This window comes from Pongo pygmaeus, chromosome 13, assembly GCF_028885625.2.
Source record: "Pongo pygmaeus isolate AG05252 chromosome 13, NHGRI_mPonPyg2-v2.0_pri, whole genome shotgun sequence".
In the NCBI taxonomy this organism is placed as follows: Eukaryota; Metazoa; Chordata; class Mammalia; order Primates; family Hominidae; genus Pongo; species Pongo pygmaeus.
In genome coordinates this window covers 62,193,478-62,219,729 of record NC_072386.2, presented here as the reverse complement: position 1 = coordinate 62,219,729, position 26,252 = coordinate 62,193,478, and the positions used below count along the sequence as shown (strand labels likewise).

Sequence of the window (26,252 nt, the reverse complement as noted above, 5' to 3'; positions counted from 1 at the left end):
TAATCCCAGCACTTTGGGAGGCCGTGGTAGGTGGATCACTTAAGATCAGGAGACCAGCCTGGCCAACATGGTGAAACCCAGTCTCTACTAAAAACACAAAAATTAGCCAGGCATGGTGGTGGGCACCTGTAATCCCAGCAACTTGAGAGGCTGAGGCAAGAGAGTCACTTGAACCCCGGAGGCAGAGGGTGCAGTAAGCTGAGATCAAGTGACTGCACTCCAGCCTGGATAACAAAATGAGACTTTGTCTCAAAAAAAAAAAAAAAAAAAAGATGTACCCAGAGAAGTCTCACTCCTATCCTTGTCTTCACCTTTTTCCTCTGTCCCTCTAGAGATCTCTCTCTCTCTCTCTCTCTCTCACACACACACACACACATACACACACACCACACACAGACTTCTTGGGTAAATGGTAACCACTATTCACATTTTCTCTGTTTTGCTCTTTCACTTGACAACGCTTCCTGGAGATTACCACTGGCAGTGAGTAGAAATAGATCTTATTCCTTCTCTCAGCTGTGTGATGCAGCTGTAACATCTTGGGTTCACACAGTCTTGATTAGTGGACATTTGGATTGTTTCCAGTCTTTTCTCTTAAAAATCGTGCTGCAGTAAATAACCTTGAATACAATTATTTTCATGTTTTCAGGTGCTGTTATTTTTTGATTTATATAAATGCCTGTGTGATGAATAAAATACAAGTTATTTTGGAACATTACTGAATTCACGGTGGTCTTATGCCATTTGGGATTATCTCATTTAATATCTTTACAACTTGCAGCTGCCGTCATGTGATGGTCAGAGGAAATCTCGAACATTTAAAAAGAGACCACAGGTCAGGCACAATGGCTCACGCCTGTAATCCCAGCATTTTGGGAGGCTGAGGCAAGCGGATCACTTGAGGTCAGGAGTTCAAGACCAGCCTGGCCAACATGGTGAAACCCTGTCTCTACTAAAAATACAAAAAAATTAGCCGGACATGGCGGCAGGCACCTGTAATCCAAGCTACTCAGGAGGCTGAAGCAGGAGAATCATTTAAACCCAGGAGGCAGAGGTTTCAGTGAACCGAGATAGCACCCCTGCACTCCAGCCTACGCAAAAGAGAAAGACTCCATCTCAAAAAATAAATAAATAAAAATAAAAAGAGAGAGAGACCACATACAGGACTGCATAAGCATTTTTCATATCCAAAAGGAAATAAACGAATAACTCTTGAAGGAAAAATCATCCTATATATCTCTGTCTAATTTTTAACTTAATTTTGCTTAAATACATAATACAAAATGAAATATAAATGCCTTATGATTATAGTCCTTATATAATAATAGCAAGACTAAACAATTTTACAAAGTCAAAGCAAACAGACCTACAAAGGAAACAACATTCAAATCAACAACACTAATGTGATTTGATGGATGATGTGGCTCCCATGAAAGCTAGCCAGCTCCTTCCTTGAGAACATGCTACCAACTACAGCGGGGGTGGGAACAGCAGTGGGTGGGAGCAGGTTCTTGGGAATGTGGTTCATTCATCCTTTTGTGCCCTTATAAAGATTGATTTTCCAACTGCTTTCCTCCATTCACAGCCCTGTCCTGCAATATTCTAGCCCATTCCATTATTGGGCATTTAGTTTAGGAAAATGCATCACTTACGAATTAGGTTGATATCTGCTCTGTTCTTATTGGACTTCAACAATAAAAGATTTACTGCTCAGTACTAACACGACCTCGATTGTACATTAGTACTAAGCTCTAAAGTTCAGTGTAATGATCCTGAACATTACATATATGTATGTAATGTGTGTTTCTGTGTATACTTACTCATTTTAGATTTCCCCGTTTCATGTCTAGTAAACAGTAGAGCTGAGATTCAAACCAAGGCCTTTCTGTTCCACTGCACCATGCAGACTAAAACAGTGATCTTTCATGGCCTGGAATTATAAAGGTAGAAGTGGTTGTGATTCATTTGGAGGGGACTTGGATCTGAATCCAGATAATTGTAGCACAGTTCTGCTGTAAACCAACTTTGTGAATTTTACTTGTCCCTGACCCTGTCACAGTTTGAGCTTCCTCAACTATAATGTGAGGAGACCGCGTTAAATCATTGCTAGGGCCTTTACAGTTATAATTTCTGTGAATGTTCTATGCTGGCAAACATCCCATATATGACAGAGGAATGACCTAAGTAGTATTCTCTGTTTTAGCAGTGGAGTTTCCACTTTCATCCCTAAGCATCAACAAATGGGGTCAATAGCCGGGCACGGTGGCTCACGCCTGTAATCCCAGCACTTTGGGAGGCTGAGGCAGAGGAATCACCTGAGGTCAAGAGTTCGAGACCAGCCTTGCCAACATGGTGAAACCCCATCTCTATTAAAAAAAATTAGCTGAGTGTGGTGACAGGGGCCTGTAGCCCAGCTACTCAGGAGGCTAAGGCACAAGAATTGCTTAAACCCGGGAGGCAGAGGTTGTAGTGAGCCAAGATCGTGCCATTGAACTCCAGCCCGAGCGACTGATACCCTATCTCAAAGAAAAAAAAAAATAAGAAAGGTGTCAAAGCAAAAAGAGAGGCTGGAAAATTATTCTGTGAATTTGCGTAGTATCTATTCCAAACAACTTAATGCTAAAGGATGACCATTTGATTGAAGGACATGGTTTTTTAAAAACCTATACATTACTATGGAATCACCACATTGAAGTCGAAAAGACATTTTGGAAATCACTTCATATAATCTCTCATTTTACAGAAGCAGTTATGTAATTTCCCTAAGATCACGCAGCTTATTTGTACTATAGATGGGACTTATTACCTGGGTTTTTAAGATCCAATATACCATAATGCCCTCAAAATTATCTTCTCATATTTATCACCAAAAGTATAGAAAAGGCAAGCAGTCTCAGAGAGTGGTTGAAAATAGTCTCTAAAATTAAATTGTCTGGGTGAAAATTCCAACAGTATCACTGACTGTGTGACTTTGAGCCAAGTACATAACCTCTTTATGACTCAGTTTTCTTCATCTATAAAATGGATATGACAGTAATTGCACACCCCTCCAGTTTACCAGGAGAATTAAAATAGTAATTCATGTAAGTTGTTTAGTATATTGCCTGACACATAGGAAATGAAAAATATTAACTAGAATTAAGATTAAACTATGTATTTAACATACTGGCTTAATTTGGTTTAATTTTGGTTTAATGTTGAAGCCAAATTTGGTTTAATGTTTCAATTATACTTATTTCACTGGTATGTAGGATCAGAATTATCCTAAAATGATATTTCAAGGATTGTAAGTTTAGAAGCTATCCTATAACTGGCTGGGCTCAGTGGTTCACGTCTGTAATCCTAGCACACTGGGAAGCCAAGGCGGGTGGATTGCCTGAGCTCAGGAATTTCAGACAAGCCTGGGCAACATGATGAAACCCTGCCTCTACTAAAATACAAAAAATTAGCCAGGTATGGTGGCAGGCACTGTAATCCCAGCTACTCAGGAGGCTGAGACACAAGAATCACTTGAACTTGGGAAGCGGTGGTTACAGTGAACCGAGATCACGCCACTGCATTCTAGCCTGGGCAACAGAGCAAGACTCTGTCTCCAAGGGGGAAAAAAGTTATCCTGTAATAAAAGGTGTCTAATAGCAAAAATGAACTCTAATTTTAAGAAGATTGGACCCAAGTATAAAGCTGTTTTTCACTGTAATATTTTAAGGCCAAGTTATCCCTTGAAAACCTTGCAAAAATTAATCACAAATTACATATAAGCAGCATTTCTTCCACTGTTTTTCTCAAGACGTGTCCCTCATTAAGCAGTTGATGATCTGATTTTTTGCCAGTGTGTAGACATTGCTTTAACATCACCACATTTAACTAACAGCAATTAAATCCATTTAACACACTAAGTATGAATTTTAAAAGACCTTTATGACTGTTTATCTCATCTTTATGGACCTTTAAACTTAATAGCCTTGGTTGCAATAAAGAAGTGATTTCCAAAAGTTAAGCATCTCTTCAAGGCCACTCCAGGCTTTCCAGCTGATCAAAATTACGACATCATCCAAACACAGACCTCCATGTGTCATTGTTCTTCAAACTGGACACAAATGAACAATGTGTGGGGGTGGAGGTGGGGAGTGTCATGGTCTCTGGTCATTGAACAAGGATATTAGTCAAAGGAAATATCAGTTCAGTTCAAGAATACTAACGTTGCATTTCTGCTCAGATTCAATAGTTTTAGGATAATATATAGGCTCCTTTAAAACTCACAGTACAGTAGCCCATATCAGTTACCATCCATTCCTCTCTTTCTCATTCTGAAATGTTAAAGTATCTAGTTTAAACATAGAGCCCCAGAAGAATACAACGAAAAGGACTAGCTCATGGGCACACTGCCCAGCCTACCTTTTCCAATCACCAATTCTCCCAGCTGTCATCCTTCCTCCTTCTCGCCATTGGTAAAATGTCCCCAGTCTCTCTCAACTCCTGAGACTTTCATTAATCCTGTCTAGCCACATCAGTTACACTCCTCCCACAACACACACACACACACACACACACACACACACAAGAAAACAGGCTTGTCAGTATTCTTATTTTTGGACGGTTCAGCCACTCATCTCTGACCCCCACAGCACCCACCACCCACACTCATACCATTCTCACATTCATTCCATTAAGCCACATCTGAGTCTTTCACAGATAGTCATTCCTCTTAATCAGCAAGCAAAGGAAATCCAAGAAGAGACAGGTTTTGCTAAAAGAGGTATGAATACTTTCACTGCCCACCCAAAAGATAATCAGGGGGCAAAAAGACTAAGTTATGGAGGATTAATATGACTAACGACTTGATGGTTGACAAAATTGCTGAAGAAACCATCAATTTCTGGGCTGGGAGCGTTGACTCACACCTGTAATCCCAGCAGTTTGGAAGGCCGAAGCAGGTGGATCATCTGAGTTCGGGAGTTGAAGACCAGCCTGGCCAACATGGTGAAACCCTGTCTCTACTAAAAATACAGAAATTAGCCAGGCATGGTGGCCAGTAGTCCCAGCTACTCAGGAGGCTGAGGCAGGAGAATCGCTTGAACCTGGGAGGCGGAGGTTGCAGTGAGCCAAGATCCCGCCATTGCACTCCAGCCTCGGAAACAAGAGCGAAAATCCAGCAAAAAAAAAAAAAAAAAAAAAAAAAAAAAAAAAAAAAAAAAAATCACATTTCTGAATAAACACAACTTATACCACTTTTTATGAAAAGTATCATAAAATAATTTAAAAATAAGAACTAGAAAAAAACTCAGCTCCTAACAATCCTTCATAGTTATTTTTAACTCTGTGATTCTTTTCGCCAAGCCACAGCGATATGATGAACAAACTGACAATCTTTTTAATATCTTCAAGACCAGCATTTCTCAACCTCAGCACTATTGATATTTTGGGCAGGGTAATTTTTGTTGTGGGGGCTGTCTTGTGCATTGCAGTATGTTTAGCAGTATCCCTGGATTTTATCCACTAGATGCCAGTAGCACTCCTCCTCCAGTTGTGACAACCGAAAATGTCTTAAATTAACAAATGTCCCTTAGGGAGCTAAATTATCCCAGATTGAGAACCACTCTCATAGAGTAAATGGAAAACTTCTTGTCCTAGATCATGGGTCTTTCAATTATAGCCTATGGGCCAAAAGCAAAGTTCATTGCCTGTTTTTGTAAATAAACTTTTATTGAAACACAGCTACATTCATTCACTTACTTAACATCTATGGCTGTTTTCTCACTGAGATAGCAGAGTTGACTGGTGGTAACACAGATTGTATAACTCACAGATCAAAAATATTTACTGCCTGGCTTTTAAAAAAAAAAAAAAATTGGGCCGGAAGTGGTGGCTCTTGTCTGTAATCTCAGCATTTTGGGGGGCCAAGGTGGGAGGATTGCTTGAGCCCAGGAGTTCAAGACCAGCCTGGGCAAAATGATGAGACCCTATCTCTATAAAAAAAATACAAAAAATTAACCAGGCATGGTGGTGCACAGCTGTAGTCCCAGCTACTCAAGAGGCTGAGGTGGAAGGATCACCTAAGCCAGGGAGATCAAGGCTGCAGTGAGTAGTAAGCATACACTGGTTAAGTTATGTAGGCAATTGAACAGGTATAGCAGGGTATAGAGAAATTTCAAGGGCCTAAGAAAGCTGGGCATTATTACCAACTCTAGGCCTGAAGGGAGAAAGGATCCTGATGACCCTGTAGGTCACAGCAGATTATACCTTGCCTCCCATTCTCCCTCCCTGAAAGCTCATGTGAGTGCTCCCCAAGGGCAAAATCCAAACAGAAGCAGGAGGGCAAGCAGCCCACTGATATGGTCCATATAGGTCAGCCTCTCAGGTCATAGAGCAGCATGGTGAAGGAAGGAGAGTGGCTGTGGGGGACAGAGCGGGACAGAACATAGCCACATAGAGCCTTAATATACAAAACTGGTCAAATCACATGTGCTGTTATGTTTAACAGAAGCTACTGAGATCAACACAGGGTGGTCTTTTCTCTAATCCACAATTCAAGACTCCAAGAAGTGCAGCTTGAAAATCCCACCCTAGACCTTCTTCTGGCTTTTAACTTCATTTGTATCCTTTCTAAAAACAAAATCCCACGTTCAGATATTTTAATGCTGTCTTTTCTAACAAGCCACAATCCTCAAGCCTATTCTTACCATTCAAGCCTTCAACTCTCAGCCACAGACATGCTCCCCATTCCTCCTGCCCCCTACCTTCTCTGCTGATGTCCCCAAGCTACAAAGCACTAACAGACAATTTTAAAAGACTCTAATTACTAAATCCACCACATTGTCACAATATCAAACAACAGGGACCTAACTGATGCTCAGTTTCTCATGACTTGGCTGAAACTTGTCCTTAATATCCTAATCACAAAATCCGATGGCCTTTTTCCCAAGTCTTATCAACCTTTACCTCTCTACAGCAAAATACTTTTCCATCATTTCTTGCCTCTTGATTTCCTCTTCCTTTGGCTTCTATAGTGCAGTACGTTTTATGATCTTCTTATAGTTCTTTGACCGACTCTTCTTCATATCCTTCATGGGTGCTTCTAATTGAAGGAAAGAAATTTCTCCAAAGAACCTAATAATAAATGATGGTTCCCAATAATACAATTAAAGCTGCATCTTGTAGAAAGCCGACAACATTTCCTGAAGGAATATACGTAGAATTTTAAATCTTATAAATAAGTAGTTTCCATACAACTGGTACATAACAAGATATTGTTCCCATCCAAAATCTTCTTACATCATCCAATTATCTTAGTATTTCCATTTACCCAGTCTTGAAACCCCAAGGTAAGGGGGTAACAGATGTTTTAGAACTAGAAAGATCTTCAAAATTTTGTAGCTCAATGCCACCACTCTGGATGAGAAAATCAACTTCTTCATCTTCTTGGCCTTCAGGCAAGTATTCTAAGGAAATATCCCAGATCTTGCTTTTTCTAGCCTTTCTGTCTTGGCTTCAGAGACATTATCACAGCTTTACTCTCTCCTCTGTGAGGTGCTACCAGATATTCATCTACAGGCTTTAGTCTTTATGGTGTTTAATTTTATGCATCCACTTGACTGGGTAACAGGGTGCCCAGACATTTGGTCAAACATTATTCTAGGTGTGTCTGTGAGGGTGTTTCTGGATGAGATTAACATCTAAATCAGTAGACTGGGTAAAGCAGATTGTGGGTGGGCCTCATCCAATCTGTTGAAAGCCTGAATAGAACAAAAGGCTGAGTAAGAGAGAATTCCTTCTGTCTCACTATGTTTGAGCTGGGACCTTGGTGTTTCCTGCCCTCGGACTTTAGCTGAAACATTGGCTTCTTCCTGTGTCTAGAGCCTGCAGGTTTTCACACTAGAACTACATCACTGGCTTGCTTGGTTCTTAGGCCTTTGGAATGAGCCTGGACTACACCATGGGTTCTCCTGGGTCTCTAGCTTGCCGACTGTAGGTCTTGAGACTTGTCAGCCTCCACAATCATGTGAGCCAATTTCTTATAATGAATTACATAATAAACGTATATATCTTTATTGATTCTGTTTCTCTTGAGAACCCTGACTAATATAGTCTTCTTTTAAGCTCTAGTCTAATATTTTAAAAATCAAATGTAAAATCTCTAACAGGGTGTATTACTTGGAGCTTCAAATCAAATACAAAATGAAATTTATAAAAATTTTATTCATCATTGACTTATTCAATCAATAAGGATTTCTGAAACGTCTACTATGTGGTAGGCATTCTGCTAGGTATGCAAAATGGTGTCCTGGTCTCGAGTAGTTCACTGAGTAGTAGAGTCAATAGATGTGTAACAAAAATGAAAAGTTACAATTTAATAGAAATTTACAAGACAAAGTGGTAGTCCAGAGAGCATAAAGGTGGGGTTGGTAGCAGAGCCTTCCCTGTTGCTAGGGAAGGCTTCTTGATGAGTAAGGCTTGAAGAAGAGAGGGTCACCAGGTGGGCAGAAAAGTTAATTTGATGGAAGGAAATAATATTTCAGGCAAAGAAAAAAAAAAGACATGTAAAAAGGAAGTGCTTGAATCAGATGTGGAAATGATAATAGTTAGATGTTGAAGAAGAGCAACAGCTAGTCATGATTTCCAAGTATTACGAGAATAAAATTATTGATGTATAAAGGTTCCCAATTTTTTTCCTGCCTACCTATTAAAAAGATTTTTGGTATAACGTCTCTTAGTCTTTTCCTTTCCTCTGTCTTTCAAGGAAGTCCTGCATTGCCAATTTGTTTTTGTTGTTGTTGTTGTTGTTGTTGTTGTTTTGAGACAGTCTCACTCTGTCACCCAGGCTGGAATGAAGTGGAACGATCTCAGCTCACTACAACCTCTGCCTCCTGGGTTCAAGTGATTCGCCCACCTCACCCTTCTGAGTAGCTGGGACTACAGGTGCGGTGCCACCATACACAACTAATTTTTGTATTTTTAGTAGAGACGGGTTTTCACCATGTTGGCCAGGCTGGTCTCAAACTCCTCACCTTGAGTGATCCACCCACCTCGGCATCCCAAAGTGCTAGGATTACAGGCATGAGCCACCACGCCCAGCCAGTTTGAGGAATTTTTAATAGCAAAAAGGAAGGAAGGGAGGAAGGAAGGAAGGAAGGAAGGAAGGAAGGAAGGAAGGAGGGGAGGAAGGGAGGGAAGGAAGAATAGAAGGGGAAAAGGTTGAAAGAAAGAGAGGTAGGAAGAGAGGGAGGTGTGAGATGGAGAGACGGGGAAGGAGGAAAGGAAGAAAAGAGGAGGGGAGTAAGGGAGAAAGAGAATATTAGCAGATGAGAAAGATCAGAGATAGCAGGTACTTGAGATTTTTGGTGGTGGTGGTAGCGGTGTTTCTGTTTTTATTTGGAGAAAAAAACTGTTGGAGAAAGTGGCTGCATTCATGAAGGCAGTAGATGAAAGAAGAAGAAAAATATCTATTTAAAAAATGATTACTGAGGGACTTTATAGTCTCCCCTGTGATGTGAGAAAAAATAGCTGTATTTGAGTTACTTTAAATTTGCATTTAAACCACACTATAATTAAAGGACTAAACCATACCTATCACCACTAAATAAACATTATAGGCATGTCTCCTAATTGCAAAACTTACTTTTTTTTTTTTTTTTTTTTTTTTTGAGATGAAGTCTCTGTCACCCAGACTGGACTGCAGTGGTGCCATCTTGGCTCACTGCAACCTCCACTTCCCAAATTCAAGTGATTCTCCTGCCTCAGCCTCCCGAGTAGCTGGAATTACAGGCACACACCACCAAGCCTGGCTATTTTTTGTATTTTTAGTAGAGATGGGTTTTCATCATGTTGGCCAGGCTGGTCTCGAACTCCTGTCTCAAGTGAGCTGTCCACCTAGGCCTCCCAAAGTGCTGGGATTACAGGCGTGGGCCACCATGCCTGGACTGCAACACTTAATCTCCAGCCATCTAGACATGAAACCCTAAAGTAGTAGAATGGAATTTGAATGAAATTCATTTGTTTCTTATTCTAGGTGTGGTATCAGCGTTATCAGTGTGCCTGGATCCAAGCAGTTGTTTCATATCCTGGACATGATAATTTGTTGAAGAATAGGGACATGACTGAACTCAGGCCGATGAGATACAAGAAGATATTTTCAGGGAGTGAAGCTTTTTCACTTTGTCTGTTTAACAGACCATTTCTCTTTTTTCTGTGCTTCTTATGGAGCCACAGGCAGAGCCACACAAAAAAAGCAGATCTGAAATATGGATTCTTAGTGATTTCATTTGAATCCTGGATCAAGCCAAGCTTGAAGCCTGAATCTCAATTTACTTTACAATTGGACCAGATTAATCTTTCTAAGACATTATTTTGTTGCTAAAATGCTCCAAAGTGACCACACAATGAAGTCCAAATCATGTAGTCTTATGTTAAAATGATTTCATTACCTGGTACCAACCCAACCCCTTCATTCTTGCTCCTTCTGACTCTCCTTCTCATACACCACGCTCCAGCTCCATCGTGAGGGAAATAGGGGACTTTTGCTTATGTTATTTCCTATTTTGGGACTAATAATCTTTTTTTTTTTTCTTTGTAGAGACAGGATCTCACCATCTTGCCCAGGCTGGTCTTGAACTCCTGGGCTCAAGTGATCTCTCACCTCAGCCTCCCAAAGTGCTGGGATTACACATGTGAGCCACCATACTCAGCCTAAAGTGATGATTTTGATACATTGATACTCTTTTTTTTGGGGGGGGGACAGATTCTCGCACTCTCACCCAGGCTGAAGTGCAGTGGTATGATCTCGGCTCACTGCAAGCTCCACCTCCTGGGTTCATGCCATTCTCCTGCCTCAGCCTCCTGAGTAGCTGGGACTACAGGCGCCCACCACCACACCTGGCTAATTTTTTGTACTTTTAGTAGAGATGGGGTTTCACCATGTTAGCCAGGACGGTCTCGATCTTCTGACCTTGTGATCCTCCCGCCTCGGCCTCCCAAAGTTCTGGGATTACAGGCGTGAGCCACCGTGCCCAGCAATACTCTTCATTAGTTCTAAGCTTTAGCTCAAATACAACCATGTTTTATGATGAAGAAATCAATCTGTGCTTCTTTCAGATTCACATGGTCATCTGTTTGTAATGCTTCCATGGTACCTACCATCTACCACCTTTTATTGTAAACTCCATTGTAAATTCCGTACAGACAATGTTTAGGGACCATACAAAAACATTTATTGAGTACCTACAATGTATTGGGCATTGCACCATGTTCTGGATGATAAGAAGAGGAAATAAATAATATTCTTTTATCATATTCTCTGTGCCAGGCCCTATTCTAAGTTCCTTCTCTCTCTCTCTCTCTCTCTGTATATATATACACACACACACACATATACATACATATATACATATATATAAACCTACTTAGCCTTCACAACAGCCATATGAAGCAGATGTTATTTATTTCTCCCATTTGACATATGAGAAAACTAGGGAACAGAGAGATTGAATAAATTGTTCAGGTTGTTACAAGTTGTAAATGCAAAAGTAAATATTCAAACCCAGGCAGTCTAGCACCAGAGGCTGGAGTCAACTACTATACTAACTCCTGGTGCTTTTTATTTAGAGCAATAGACCATCAGTCACTAATATCTGCAGCACTTATAAATGTGTCTGACAAAAAAAGTAAGTATCTTTATAGTAAATATAACTCAATCCAAGAAAAAATAATTCCTACTCAATTATTACAGTAGCTAAAAATACTTCAAAGTCATTTTTCACTAATTGGTTAAAATATTTTAAGTAACATAAGTACATACGTTTCTGCAGCCTGAATTTTTATTTTTACCTAATTACTATGGCCAGCCTCAAAGATGACCACCAATGACCCCAGTTCCCGCTGTATGGTTCACTCCCATGTTTTACCAGGGTTAGTGTGTGTGACCAACAGAATGTGGCAGAGATACTGATATATTATTTCTAAACCTAAGTTATAAGAAGACTGTGCATTCTGTCTTGGGTTCTCTCTCTCTCTCTTATCCCATCCCCAACCCCCACTCCATGCTTCTGGGGAAGCCAGCTGCTGTGTCATGAGGTAATCTGGACAACCTGTGGAGAAGCCCATGGCAAGAACTGAAGTCTCCAGCGAGAAGAAACTGAGGCCTGCCAACAACTACACCAGTGAGCTGGGAAGCCCATCTTTCCCCAGTTAATCCATCAGATGAGATTGCAGCCCCAACTGACAGCTGACTACAACCTCATGACAGGTGTCTATGGGCTAAATTGTGCCTCCTCAAATTCATATGTTGACATCCTAACCCCCCCACCACCTCAGAATGTGGAGGCATTTGCGGATAGAGCCTGTAAAGAAGTAATTAAGGTTAAATGAAGCCATACAGCTTGGCCCTAATTCATGTGACTATATTTGGAGATAGGGCCTTCAAAGAGGTGATTAAATTAAAGTGAGATAAAATTTTATCTGACTGGGGCCAGGTGCAATGTCTCACACATGTAATCCCAACATTTTGGGAGGACAAGGCAGGTGGATCACTTGAGGCCAGGAGTTTGAGACCAGCCTGGGCAACATGACAAAACCCCGTCTCTACTAAAAATACAAAAATTAGCCAGGCGTGGTGGTGTACGCCTGTAATCCCAGCTACTTGGGAGGCTGAGGCAGGAGAAGAACTTGAGCCAGGGAGGTGGAGGCTGCAGTGAGCCAAGATTGCACCACTGCACTCCAGCCTGGGTGACAGAGTGAGACTCCATCTCAAAAAAAAAAAAAAAAAAAAAAATTAATCTGACTGGAATGCTTATAAATTTTCACTCAAAAAGAGACACAGGAGTGCATGTGCACAGAGGGACAACCATGTGAAGAGGGAGCAAGAGGACAAGCATCTGCAATCCAAGGACGGAGACCTCAGAGGAAACCTTGGTCTTGGACTTCTGGCCTCCAGAACGCATGTTTCTGTTATTTAAGGCACCTGTGCTGTTGTGTTTTGTGACAGCAGCCCTAGCAAACAAATACAGATACTTTGAGCCAGAACCACCCAGTGAATCTGCTTCTGGATTCCTCATCCCCAGAAATTTATGAAATAATAAATTGTTGTTGTTTTAAGCTGCTAAATTTTAGGGTAATTTGTTATGCAACTATAGATAAATGATAACCCCTCAGTTGTTTGGATTCCTTGTGATATGATGAGCAGTGATTTGTCTTTCTGAATCCATGTCATGATTAAATGCTATATTGTTTTTGGCATATGTTATACAATTTTGTTGTCTGAATTTCCCAGAAACTACCTGTAAAGTTTATTTTTTCATTCGCATTATTTCATTTTAAGAGAAGAGAATAGCATATAAACAATTGATTAAACCATACATACCTTAAAAATCATCTAGAATTTTTACATTGCCTTTAACATGTGTTGCCTATTTTCTATGCTGATGATATATACTCTTCAGATATGGAACACCGCATTTGTAAACACATATTATTCTATGTTCCTCATGAAATGGAAAGCCTCAGAGATACAAAGAAATTACCTCTGTCCCATCTTATGACTACTTATTGTAAAAAACTCAGTTGAGGTTCTTTAAACTGTTTTTAAGTTCTGATGATGAATATTAAACCAACATGCTTCACCTATTTACTAATTTATTTCTGAATCCACCCAACCAGCATTTCTTTAATGACTACAGTATGTTAGACACTGTTACATTGAGAATATAGCCGTAAATAACACAGATAAACTGTCTCTGCTCATGGAACTTGTGGAAAGAGACAGCAATAAACAAGAAAAATAAGTAAAATATATAACATGCCGGATGGTGGTAAGTGCAGGAAAACTGCAATACCAGAGCCCAGAAACTTTTCTGGCCACAATCAACTCCCCTTAGATTGCAGAAATGTGAAGATATTGGGCTGGTAAATAGAGAAGTCTCTTGTAAATAATTCTATATTAATAGTTTTTACTAAATTTTGTAAAGATTCAAGGGCATAGGAATATAATCTTCTTTCAGTTTGGCTCCTTTCTTAACTAATTTGTGATTTGTTTTAACATGTAATTCTTTTTTGCAGTTATATTCAAGATTTTAAGAGCTTATGAACAAAAAAATAGTATTTATTTGAAATGTCTTCCATTGTGATAAATTGGCATTAAAGTTAAAAGCACATTAGGTATCAATGTTTTATCTTTGAGAATGAGATTATAATTACAGGAAATTTTATCACCAAGTGATGATAGCCTGTTCTCTCATTACAATCTGAGAAGATAACAGTGTTAAAACTAAATACAACACCAACATGGTGAAACCCCATCTCTACTAAAATACAAAAATTAGCCAGGCATGGTGGTGGGCACCTGTAATCTCAGCTACCTGGGAGGCTGAAGCAGGAGAATCGCTTGAACCCAGGAGGCAGAAGTTGCAATGAGCCAAGATCGTGCCATTGCACTCCAGCCTGGGCAACAAGAGCGAAATTCCGTCTCAAAAAAAAACAACCGGTCTCAGTGGCTCACACCTGTAATCCCAACACTTTGGGAAGCCAAGCCAGGTGGATCATGAGGTCAGGAAGTCAAGACCTGCCCAGCCAACATGGTGAAACCCTGTCTCTACTAAAAATACAAAAACTAGCTGGACATGGTGGCGGGTGCCTGTAATCCCAGCTACTCAGGAGGCTGCGGCAGGAGAATCGCTTGAACCTGAGAGGCAGAGGTTGCAGTGAGCTGAAATCGTGCCACTGTGGGCAACAGAGCAAGATTTAAAAACAACAACAACAAAAAAAAAAAACAAAACACCGAACTAAACTAAATGCAACATTGACATGGTAAGGTTCTCTAAGGAGATGAGCCTTCAGAACAGAGAAATCTGTCTGACAACATACCCATGCAAAATGCTCTGTGTATGTGTGCGTGTGGAGTGTGGTGTGTGTGTGTGTGTGTAGTGGGGAGAGAGAAGGAGTAAGTTAGTTTGCTGGACATGATACTCACATGGTTATGGGTAGGGAGAGCAGAATAGGCAAAGAGCCAGAAAACTAAGCAATAAAAAAGCCTGGGTGTGTGGTCAGGCATGAAGTTGTAGTTTGGGCCTTCAGTGACTCCAGCAATGAGTTAATAAGCCAATAAAGTATGTGTCCATTTGAGATGCTCAGAGGCCAAAGCACTTGAAACAAAGTGATTTACATGACCAATTTCTCTCGAGTCAGGATCGTATTCTTGTTTCCCAAGATGCCTTAAATATTTATCAGAGCCATCTGTACTATTGAAAAAATAATCTCCACAAAGCTCTCAAGACCACCTCCATACACAGTACTGGTAAATGGCATTAAAATAAAGTGAAAATAAAATGATCTATAGTGGGTGGTAATCTATCCTTCCTCCTACCACCTCCCAAAACTAAAAGCCATAAACTGAATAGTAGATGCTCTTTATTTTTGTTATGAGTCGGCAGGTTTGGCAATTTCTCTAAAGTCAGAAATATTCACTGGGGATGAAGTACATTTCTATCTAAAAATACAAATGTTTTTTCAAAGAACAGCATTCATCTCAGAAAAAGGCAATATTAGTCACAAAACACACCAACAAAATGTTCTCAGGGTTCCAAAGTCTCTGAATAGGTGTCATACTTGGGAAATAAAAATACACCAATAAGGGGCTGGGTGCAGTGGCTCACATCTGTAATCCCAACACTTTGGGAGGCCGAGGCGGATGGATCACCTGAGGTCATGAGTTCAAGACCAACCTGGCCAACATGGTGAAACCCCATCTCTACTAAAAATACAAAAATTAGCCAAGCATAGTAGCACATGCCTGTAGTCCCAGTTGCTCAGGAGGCTGAGGCAGGAGAATCGCTTGAACCTGGGAGGCAGAGGCTGCAGTGAGCTGAGATCGTGCCGCTGCACTCCAGCCTGGGTGACAGAGCAAGACTCTGTCTCAAAAAATAAATAAATAAATAAATAAATAAAATAAAATAAAATAAAATCACCAATAGGAGAATCACAGCAAATCATTCCCATATCAAATCTGGGTTCAATTCTTGCTCACCACTAATTGGCTGAGTGACCTGGAGTGTGTTGTCTTACTTTCTCAAGTCTCAGGCTCTTCATTTGTAATAATATTATACTAAAAACACCTGTGTCCTAGCATTGCCATGAGGATTAAACGAGCTACTACAAGTAAAGTCCAGGCTAAGCACCTTTAATCCAAATATCTGAAATCTGAAATTCTCCAAAATCTGCAATTTTTTAAGCATTGACCTGACACCACAGTAGAAAATTCCACACCTGACCTCACATGACAGGTGCACAAAATTATTTAAAATATTACATAAAATTACCTTCAGGCTATGTATACAAGGTGTATATGAAAAATAAATGAATTTTGTGTTTAGGCTTGGGTCCCATCCCTGAGATGTCTCATTAGATATATGCCAATATTTCAAAATCCAAAATAATCTGAAATCTGAAATATTTCTGGTCCCAAGAATTTTGGTTTTGGTTTTGTTTTCATTTAAGAGTCCTGCTCTGTGGCCCACATTGGAGTGCAATAGTGAGATCACAGCTCATTCTAACCTTGAAGGCCCAGGCGTGAGCAATTCTTCTGCCTCAGCCTCCCAAGTATATGAAACTACAGGAATGCACCACCATGCCAAGCTAATATGTTTTTTGTTTTGTTTTGTTTTGTTTTGTTTTGTTTTGTTTTGTTTTGTTTGAGACAGGGTCTCACTCTGTCACCCAGACTGGAGTGCAGGAGCACGATCTCAGCTCACTACAACTTCCACCTCCTGGGTTCAAGCGATTCTCTGGCTTCAGCCTCCTGAGTAGCTGGGATTACAAGTGCCCGCCACTACTGCCCAGCTAATTTTTGTATTTTTAGTAGAGACGGGGTTTCACCATGTTGGCCAGGCTGGTCTTGAACTCCTGACTTCAAATGATCCACCTGCCTCAGCCTCCCAAAGTGCTGGGACTACAGGCACGAGCCACCGCACCTGGCCAATTTTTCAAAATTTTTTTGTAGAGACAGGGTCTCACTCTGTTGCCCAGGATATTCTCAAACTCCTTGTTTCAAGTGATCCTCCTCACTCAGCCTCCCAAGTAGCTGGGACTATAGGGATATGCCACCATGCCTGGCAATTTGTGTGTGTGTGTGTGTGTGTGTGTGTGTGTAGAAACAGGGTCTTGCTAAGTTGCCTAGGCTGGTCCCAATCTCCTGGTCTCAAGCAATCCTCCTGCCTCAGCCTCCCAGAGTGCTGACATTATAGGAATAAGCCTCTGCACCCAGCTTGCCCCACGCACTTTGGATAAGGTATACTAAACCTGTATTTGGAACACAGAAATTGCCTAACAAAAATTAGCTGTTATTATTTCAGAACAATAGTTCTCAGTGTGTGGTCCCTGGACCAGCAGCCTCAGCATCCCCTGGGAACTTGTCAGAAATGCCAGTTCTCAGATTCTATGAAGTGAATCGGAAGCTCTGGGGGTGGAACCCAGACCTCTGTTTAACAAGCGCACATGATGATTCTGGTACACACTGAATGAAGTTTGAGAACCACGCTCATAGGATATAGGGTAAAACAGGAAATAAATTTTAATATAATTTATCATTAAGAACTTTAATTTTTTATTTTATTTTTTCTTTTTTTAATTGGCTTATTTCTGTAAGAAAATGGGGACTTTTTTCCAAATTACTAGAAAAAGAATTTCAGCAGTAGCTTGAGAACATTAGGATTTTTGTAGGATAACTCTTACCATCTTATTTTTCATTTTGCCAGATAGAATGCTTAACACCAAACGACCATATTCCAAGAGATCTATTATGAAATTGTGTTAATATATTTTGTAAAGCCAAAGACATGGTAGAAAAACTCATCTAAAAGAGGGAAAGCCCACAGTATTGGTGGTAATCATGAGACTGTACACTTGAACACAGCCTAGTATTCACCAGTCTTACCTGTTTCCATACACAATCCTGTCACACTGGAGGATGGGTATATGCTGAATCAGCGACAAAGCTAGTATAGGCATGTGACACAGGATTTCCAAGTGTGCATTTTGTTGCTTGAGTATAGTCAGTAAGCTGTGTACACAGTTAAAGGTAAAGTTGCCATTTAGAACAAAATGAACCAAAGTGTATATTTTTGTTACTTCATCCTCCACATTGCTGCCATAGAGATTTTTCTAAAGTGCACTTGTAATCGTGCTACCACTCAGCTTAAAAGACTTAAATGGCTTCCTTCCACCTGGCACACGAGGGCCCCGTCGACCTACTACATGGCCCTCATCCTACAATTACATAACCTCCACGAAGCCTTCCTTGACAGCCCACCTTCCATCACTAAGGACTTTGTTTCTCCTTCCTCTAAGCTTCCTGAGCACTATGTTCATACCTCTTGCAGTAATTTTTACATTGCATTATAATAGTTATTTAAATATCAGTCTCTCAACAAGACTTTTGCTTAACTTTTACTGACAGCAAAAAGTGCATTTTCTTTTTTTCTTTTTTCTTTCCTTTTTTTTTTTTTTTGAAATGGAGTTTGGCTCTTGTCGCCCAGGCTGGAGTGCAATGGCATGATCTCGGCTCACTGCAACCTCCATCTCCCGGGTTCAAGTGACTCTCCTACCTCAGCCTCCCGAGTAGCCGGGATGACAGGCACCCGCCTCTATGGCCGGCTAATTTTTTGTATTTTTAGTAAAGACGGGGTTTCACCATGTTGACCAGGCTGGTCTTGAACTCTGTCTCACCAAAAAAAGAAAAAAGAGAGAGAGAGATATGAAAATCTCTGATATGAAAATCCAACTTCAACTTGGCTTCCTGGTACCTCCTCCCCAGGCCTTTTCTTAGAAAATTCCACCTATAGGATTTTTGTAACTGAGATCCGCTCACCCACTGGCCAGGTCTTTTGGGAGATTTTGGCAAGAAGGTTTTCATCCCTTCCATCTTCTTCCACATCTGCCTAATGCAGGGAAATCCAAACGTCTTTATCAACAAAATAGTGGGAAATGGCCAGGTGTGGTAGCTCATGCCTGTAATCCCAGCACTTTGGGAAGCCAAGGTGGGCAGATCATCTGAGGCCAGGAGTTTGAGACCAGCCTGGCCAACATGATAAAACCCCATCTATACTAATAATACAAAAATTAGCTGGGTGTGGTGGCACATGCCTGTAATCCCAGCTATTCAGGAGACTGAGGCATGAGAATCGCTTGAACCCAGGAAGCTGAGGTTGCAGTGAGCTGAGATTGCGCCATTGTACTCCAGCCTGGGCAACAGAGTGAAACTGTGTCTCAAAAAAAGAAAAAATAAAATAGTGGGAAATACAGATTTCTCCCTGGCATTCCCTCTCCTAGTTAAGCCAAGCCTTTCCTACAAATTCCTCCTTGCTCAATTAATACCAAACACTCTGCTGGTCTAATAGTAAGCAATTTTAAGAGAAGAGATCATTGTCAGCATCTAACCACGTGTAGATGAGGAAACAGACGGTTCTGACATCCCCAAATGTACAGGAAAAGGAGAGAAACAAGTCCAAAGTCCTTCCCCTCCCATGAGAAGAACAGTAGGAAGGATTTTCACAATATGATTTCAGCATTTTCCCAAAAGACATCACCTTTTTCTCTTCTGGCCCCCCTTTACTATGGTTCACTGATAAAGATTGTGAAATTAGTTGGGCCTTCCTAGCAGGCAGAAGGCAAGGATCAGGAATCTCATGACCTAAGACCAGTCCCTCAGCCTTGGAGAATTTAGTAATTGTATTATCAGGGCTCTGTGTCCACTGTATATGCTACATTCTTCAGCAACCTCTGGGGGCAGAAAAAGATATCAGTAATAAGTGATACGATTATGAAGCAGAGAACAATCAGCACCTCACAACATTCTCCTAAGGGAGGAAAAAAAAAAAACTGACTTTGAATCAAAGCTGACCATAATCAAGTCTGCCTTCCAAGGTCAAGGAACAGGAGAAGGATATCATTCACGTCCCTGGGAAAATAAGTCTCTGTATGGGCCCCTTTCAGTCACAGAGACTGGTAGGCAGGGAGGGATGAGACCCCAAGTCGATGAGTTGTCAGAGCAAGAACTTGTTAGTTTGCCTTTGGATATGTGAGTAGATTTCCCAGAGCAGAGATTGATGTAGAGTCTATTTCCATTTCTGAGGGTATGATGTGGGGGGACTCCAGAAGTAAAGGAGAAAGCAAAAGATGATAGCCAAGCTACATAGTGATGGCTGAAGATTGTCTTTTGTGTTTTATTTTGTTTCCATTTTCCATTGACAATATCTGCTCTGCTAGGATATAAACCCCCATCTGCGTTCTCAAATGTGCAGTGAAGACTGTTACACATAAAGTCCCATGAGGGTTTTTTCTTTTTTTCATGTAATTCAAAGCAAAGGGGATGAGTGTGGCATTTGGTTCAGCATGGGGCACAGAGAAAGGAACTGGCATAGGAGATGTGAGGTTATGGAATGAAGATGGAGTGAGTTTTCCCACAAGCTGAAAGCAGGAGCCAGGCCTGAACTGACAGTAATCCCTGAGAAGATACAGATATCTCAGGGAAGACAGAGAACAGAGGGTCTGTGCTGACATCTGGGTTGTATTACTATGCTGCTGTTATTGTTATTATTCTCCACTGGGGAGCCAGAGAGAACACACATAGCACAGCTCCCAAATACATCAAAGGCATGGGGGACCCCTTATCTCTGGGGGATGGATTTGTGAGAGGTATCATTGCCAGCTCTCAATATGCCCCTAAGAATCGCTAACTTTTATTCCTACTCAGGACTCAGGGTAAGAAGCATGGGAAATGCTGCCGTTTCCTGGGGCTGACATGCGGGTAGCTAGGAATACCTCATACCAGTACCTACAAACGGCCACTCGCTCTTCAACCTTAATCTAATGGAAGGTGAACAGCAGGTACCCTGAAGAGGGCCCTTCCTTTTCCAGAAACTGAAATCTGTCGGAGGGCGCTGTGACTCCACAGAATTGAGTACCTCGGAGCCAATCTGCACTATCATGAGGAGCGCAGTCCCTGTGCCCCGCTGACCCGCTTGGGAAGGGCATGGTTCCGGCCGCATGTGAACAGCACCTGCATCATTCTTTCTTTCTGTGAGTGAAGAAATCTTAGTGCTAGGACTTCGCACCATTGCACATGTAAAATGTGCTTCTCTAAAGAGTCAGCATTAGAAAGCATTTTACAAAAAACTTTTCTTATTAGGAATTTCGTATCTCCTCATCTAAAAATTCTCCCACATGTGGTTTTGTGGTAGTTGCCCCAGCTCTTTGACGTTAGTAGCAAAGCCCTCAGCAGTCTGGGTTTCAATTTGTGAAATTCAAATCCTCAAATATTTACAAGGGTTGCTAGTGGCCAATGTGCCTTCTACACCATCATAAAATGAGGTAGGAATCTCAGGTTTTATGGTACATACTTAGAAGGCGCAGACAGGTATCTCACAAGCTCTTTTCAGAGACTCTAGTGGTTATTTTTCTTTGTTCTTTTTCCCTTCTTTTTTTTCTTTAGTTAGCTATGTGTTTTCTTCCAGGGGGAATGAAAGCTTTTAACATTCAAATACCATGGAGGCCTGCCGATACACTCTTAACTGCTATAAGAAGCCCAAAGCAACCATGTTACATACATGGTACTCTTGGTTTTCACAAAGAACAGTATGTACAATTCCTTATCAGGCGTTATCTGCTGTAGACTTACACTAAGAGGCTTTAACCAGCTTTTTTCGTGGATGAGAAAGCAAGTACTTTCAATTGTTCTTTTTCTATTTCTCTGTCTTTTTTTTTTTTTACAATTGAAACTGTGAACTGATAGTCCCAATTGTTGAAGTCATTATTTCTGTTCACCAAATGCTTCCCATTCCTCTTTCCTGAGTACATGGTGGGGTTGCATATGGCTTTGTGGTGAGTGGGACAACATGATTAGTTCTGGCCATGGATTTAACAGTAGAAATAAGATGTATTGCTCCAAGACTGGAACACTGAATTGTTCAAGAAAAACCTTCCAGAGCCATTGTTCCCTTGGCCCTAGTGACCAGCACCTTCTTCTGTGTGTGCTCCATTAAACTGGGTCCTGCAGAGAAGGTGATACAGATGGGCAGATAGTAAGAGCAAGAAATAAATCTTTGTTGTCTTAAGCTACTAAGAGTTGAGAGTTGGCCAGGCGCGGTGGCTCACACCTGTAATCCCAGCACTTTGGGAGGCTGAGGTGGGCGAATCACAAGGTCAGGAGTTCAAGACCAGCCTGGTCAATATGGTGAAACCCTGTCTCTACTAAAAATACAAAAATTAGCCGGGCATGGTGGCATGTGCCTGTAGTCCCAGCTACTCAGGAGGCTGAGGCGGAAGAATCGCTTGAACCCAGGAGGCAGAGGTTGCAGTGAGCCAAGATCATGCCACTGCACTCCAGCCTGGGCGACAGAGCAAGATTCTGTCTCAAAAAGAAAAAAAAAAGAAAAAAGAAACCCCATCTCTACTAAAAATACAAAAATTAGCCAGTGTGGTGGTGCATGCCTGTAATCCCAGCTACTCAGGAAGCTCAGGCAGGAGAATCACTTGGGCCCAGGAGGTGGAAGTTGCAGTGAGCCGAGACTGCACCACTGCACTCCAGCCTGGGCAACAGAGCAAGATTCAGTCTCAAAAAAAAAAGAAAAAAAAAAGTTGTGAGTTGCTTGTTACCATGATGTAAACTAGTTTACCCCATTGATATAAAACCTGTGACAGAAAGGAAGACAACCTCAGGATGAAGCCAACCCCATAGATAGCAGAATGGAAAAAGTAAGCAGCGTTCTAGCCATCATTGAGCCATTGGATAAACCCTCATCTGCAGGCCACTCTAATGCTAGACTTAGTAATTATGTAAGAAATAAATTCCCTCATAATTAAATCCATCTGAATCAAGAGCACCTGAACTGATACAGTGATTATATTCCGTATTATGTGATTCCCCCACCAACAGTAGATGTATCTTAATGAAATAAGAGAGGGCACCAACCTTAGAGCAAACAATATGTAGGCTGGTCGCGGTCTATGAAGTAGCCAGACACAGAAGTTCTGTCTAGTGGGGACACCAGATACAGGGAAGTAACTGACCAAAATTAATACCATTTGGCTTCAAATCCTTCAGTAAGTCTATCGGTAGCAGCAGTTGAATCAGAAGCAGAGGAGGCCAGGCGCGGTGGCTCACACCTGTAATCCCAGCATTTTGGGAGGCTGAGGTGGGCAGATCACCTGAGGTCAGGAGTTCGAGACTAGCCTGGTCAACATAAAGAAACCCTGTCTCTACTAAAAATACAAAAATTAGCTGGGCGTAGTGGCACACACCTCTAGTCCCAGCTACTCCGGAGGCTGAGGCAGGAGAATTGCTTTAACCTGGGAGGCGGAGGTTGCAGTGAGCCAAGATTGCGCCACTGCACTCAAGCCTGGGTAACAGAATGAGACGCTGTCTCAAAAAAAAAAAAAAAAAGAAGAAGACGAAGCAGAGGAGAGCTGCACATAGTGAGGCAGGCAGGGAGAGAATTGGAGAGTATGTCTCTCTCCTTTTCGAATTGTAGCATGCCCCCCAAGTCATTTCAAAATTCCCCCAACATTCTAGGGGAAAATTCATGAGGAAAATATGAGAGAATATAAAATAGATGTGATAGAATATGAAATCAGTCACATAAATTGTGGGACATAGTCAAAGTTTGTGTTTTCTAATTCAAAGTTAAAAAGTCTGATTTCTTTCCCATTATCATAGCGAAACAGGCCATGTCACCCCAAAATTTGCTGATGTGGCATGTTGATTATTTTGAGCTAAGGTCACCTGAGAAACAGCAGATGCAGGAAAGGGCTATGTGATCTGCCCTCTTCTACCTGTCGTAAGCCATAAAGATTTCTTTGAGAAAGGTGCCCTCCCTGTACCAGAATAAGAAAATAACTCTTATCACCATTGTCTGGGAATTGATGCTGCAATGGAGCTGTACAAATAAACTTTCTAAACTATCCCTTATCTTCCTCTATCTTTACACCTCCCTAGTGAATTTCCACAATTTACTGCCACTGGCCCAAACCCCTTTGTCTTGTCAGCTGTTCATGAATTTATGGTTTCTTTGTCTAAAAGGTATTAAAGCTTTCTGCTTTGTCCATTTCTTCAGGTCTTCTGCTGTCTCATGAGGGTCTCCACGTACATGTAGAAATCAATAAAACTCATACATTTTTCTCCTGTTAATCTGTCTTATAGTGATTTAATTCTTAGAACCAGGTGAAGATCCCAAGAGGATAAGGGAAGAATTTATCTTTCTCCCCAACAATAGAAATTAGAAACAAACTAACAAGGACAACAGCAGAATGATGAGTATACTCTCATACCTCTCCCCGTCATAGATGCAGCCCCTGCCCCTACCATCGCTGTATTAGTAACACCATGCCTGGGCAGGAGAAGGGGGCCCTTTGATGGAAGAGCAACAAAGGAGAAGGTGACTGACTGAGGGTCTGCACTTGCCACCAACGAGGCTGCAACACAACCAGCCAGAGATGAGCAATATCCAGTCAGTTCCAAAATACCCTTCAGTCTCTGAGAAGCCTAGGTTTTTGCCTGTTTCCATTTTTCTTTTCTTTTCCTCCTTCTTCTTTTTTTTTTTTTTAAATAGAAATGGGGGTCTTGGGGCTGGGCACGGTAGCTCACGCCTGTAATCCCAGCACTTTGGGAGGCCAAGGTGGGCAGATCACCTGAGGTCGGAAGTTCAAGACCGGCCTGACCAACATGGAGAAACCACGTCTCTACTAAAAATACAAAATTAGCCAGGTGTGGTGGTGCATGCCTGTAATCCCAGCTACTCGGGAGGCCAAGGCAGGAGAATTTCTTGAACTCGGGAGGTCGTGGTGAGTTGAGATCGTGCCATTGCACTCCAGCCTGGGCAAAAGGAGCAAAACTCTGTCTCAGAAAAGAAAAGAAAAGAAAAAAGAACATGGGGATCTTACCATGTTGCCCAGGCTATTCTTAAACTCCTGGCTTCAAGCTATCCTTCCACCATGGCCTCCCAAAGGGCTGGGATTGCAGGCATGAGCCACCACACTCCACCAGATTTTTGCCTGTTTCTGTTTTCTGGAATGCTGGTTTTGGGTGGAGATCTCTAACTTCCTTATTCCATGTGTTCTTTCAATAAACTTCTCTTAATTACAGCGACTTGAAGGTTTCTCTCCTCTTTGAAAACTGAACACTATTTTCAATAATTATCCAATTTTTCCAACCGTTTCAAAAGAAATTCTATCTTCACTCTAAAGAATTTTACTCACATTTTTAACCTTAAAAAAAATGAATCTTTTCTCCCAGAGCAATACTGTTTTAATAGCCCTGAGCCTCAAGATAATAGTTGTTGTATCACTTATTTCCAGCAGACGGCGCTATTGCTGGTTCACACACCCACTGTCCTAGGAAATTTAATCTCATTACTAAGTAAATACCAACAACTGCTTCACAAAGGTAACTGCTTCTCCCTCTTCCTGAGAACTCATCACAGTTTTAACAACCACCATCTCCCTAACTGACCCATTGGACATTTAACAGCTGTCTTTGACGGTTCCGTAAGTGTAAGACATTGAGCATCTCATACCTAGGGATGTTCTCTAGTCACTGCAGGCAACTTAGAATCTAGTAGGAAAGGTGGCCATTTAGCAAATAATCCCACAGATACATAACCGCGGCTTTGATTTGTGCTTCAGAAGGAAACACACACACCTGCTTGCTAATGCCACACATGACCAAGCCTGAGAGGTGGGACCCAAAGGAGAAGCAGGGGGTAAATTCTGAAGGAGGAGGGAGAGGCAGCCTCCCAAGGAGAGATCGCAGCAAGGTGCTGAGGCTGGAGGATCACGGCACCTGAGTAGAACCAAGAAAAAGAGGCCAGAGCTTTGACACCAAAGATAAAAGAAAAGAGAATTGATTGATGCCATTGATAAGTTCCTGGCTTTAATGATCCTCAAGTTTATATCTGTAATGATCTTCCCTTCCAAGTTCCACATATATGTTCCTGCTTGATGTATCCTCTTAGTTGTTTCAAAGGTAACCCTCAAATATATGGGTAGCTTTGACTTCACCATCTTCTCAGGTCTGTAGGGCTGTCTCCTGAATGTCAATGAATAGTGACACTCGTCATTTAGTTGTGAAATTCAGAAAACTGTAAGAGTCCTGGAGTTGTCCTTTACCCTGCTGATCATATCCTGTTGATGTTATCTACCATGTGAGATGGTTTTTTGCTTGATCAGTGATCAGCAAAAGGGCTGTTCTGTGCATTGTATGATATTCAGCAGCATCCCTG

At 41.4% G+C, this 26,252-nt stretch overlaps 1 protein-coding gene across 1 annotated transcript in view; it reads right to left on the bottom strand.

The window, feature by feature from the left end:
• TMC1 (transmembrane channel like 1) overlaps window positions 1-26,252 on the bottom strand; it is a 263,253-nt gene that overhangs the window by 222,286 nt on the left and 14,715 nt on the right. Inside the window, exon 3 of the mRNA XM_054501938.2 lies at window positions 1,821-1,930. Coding sequence (XP_054357913.1) covers window positions 1,821-1,824 — 4 coding nt within the window. The 5' untranslated portion in view covers window positions 1,825-1,930. The remainder of the gene's footprint in view (window positions 1-1,820; window positions 1,931-26,252) is intronic.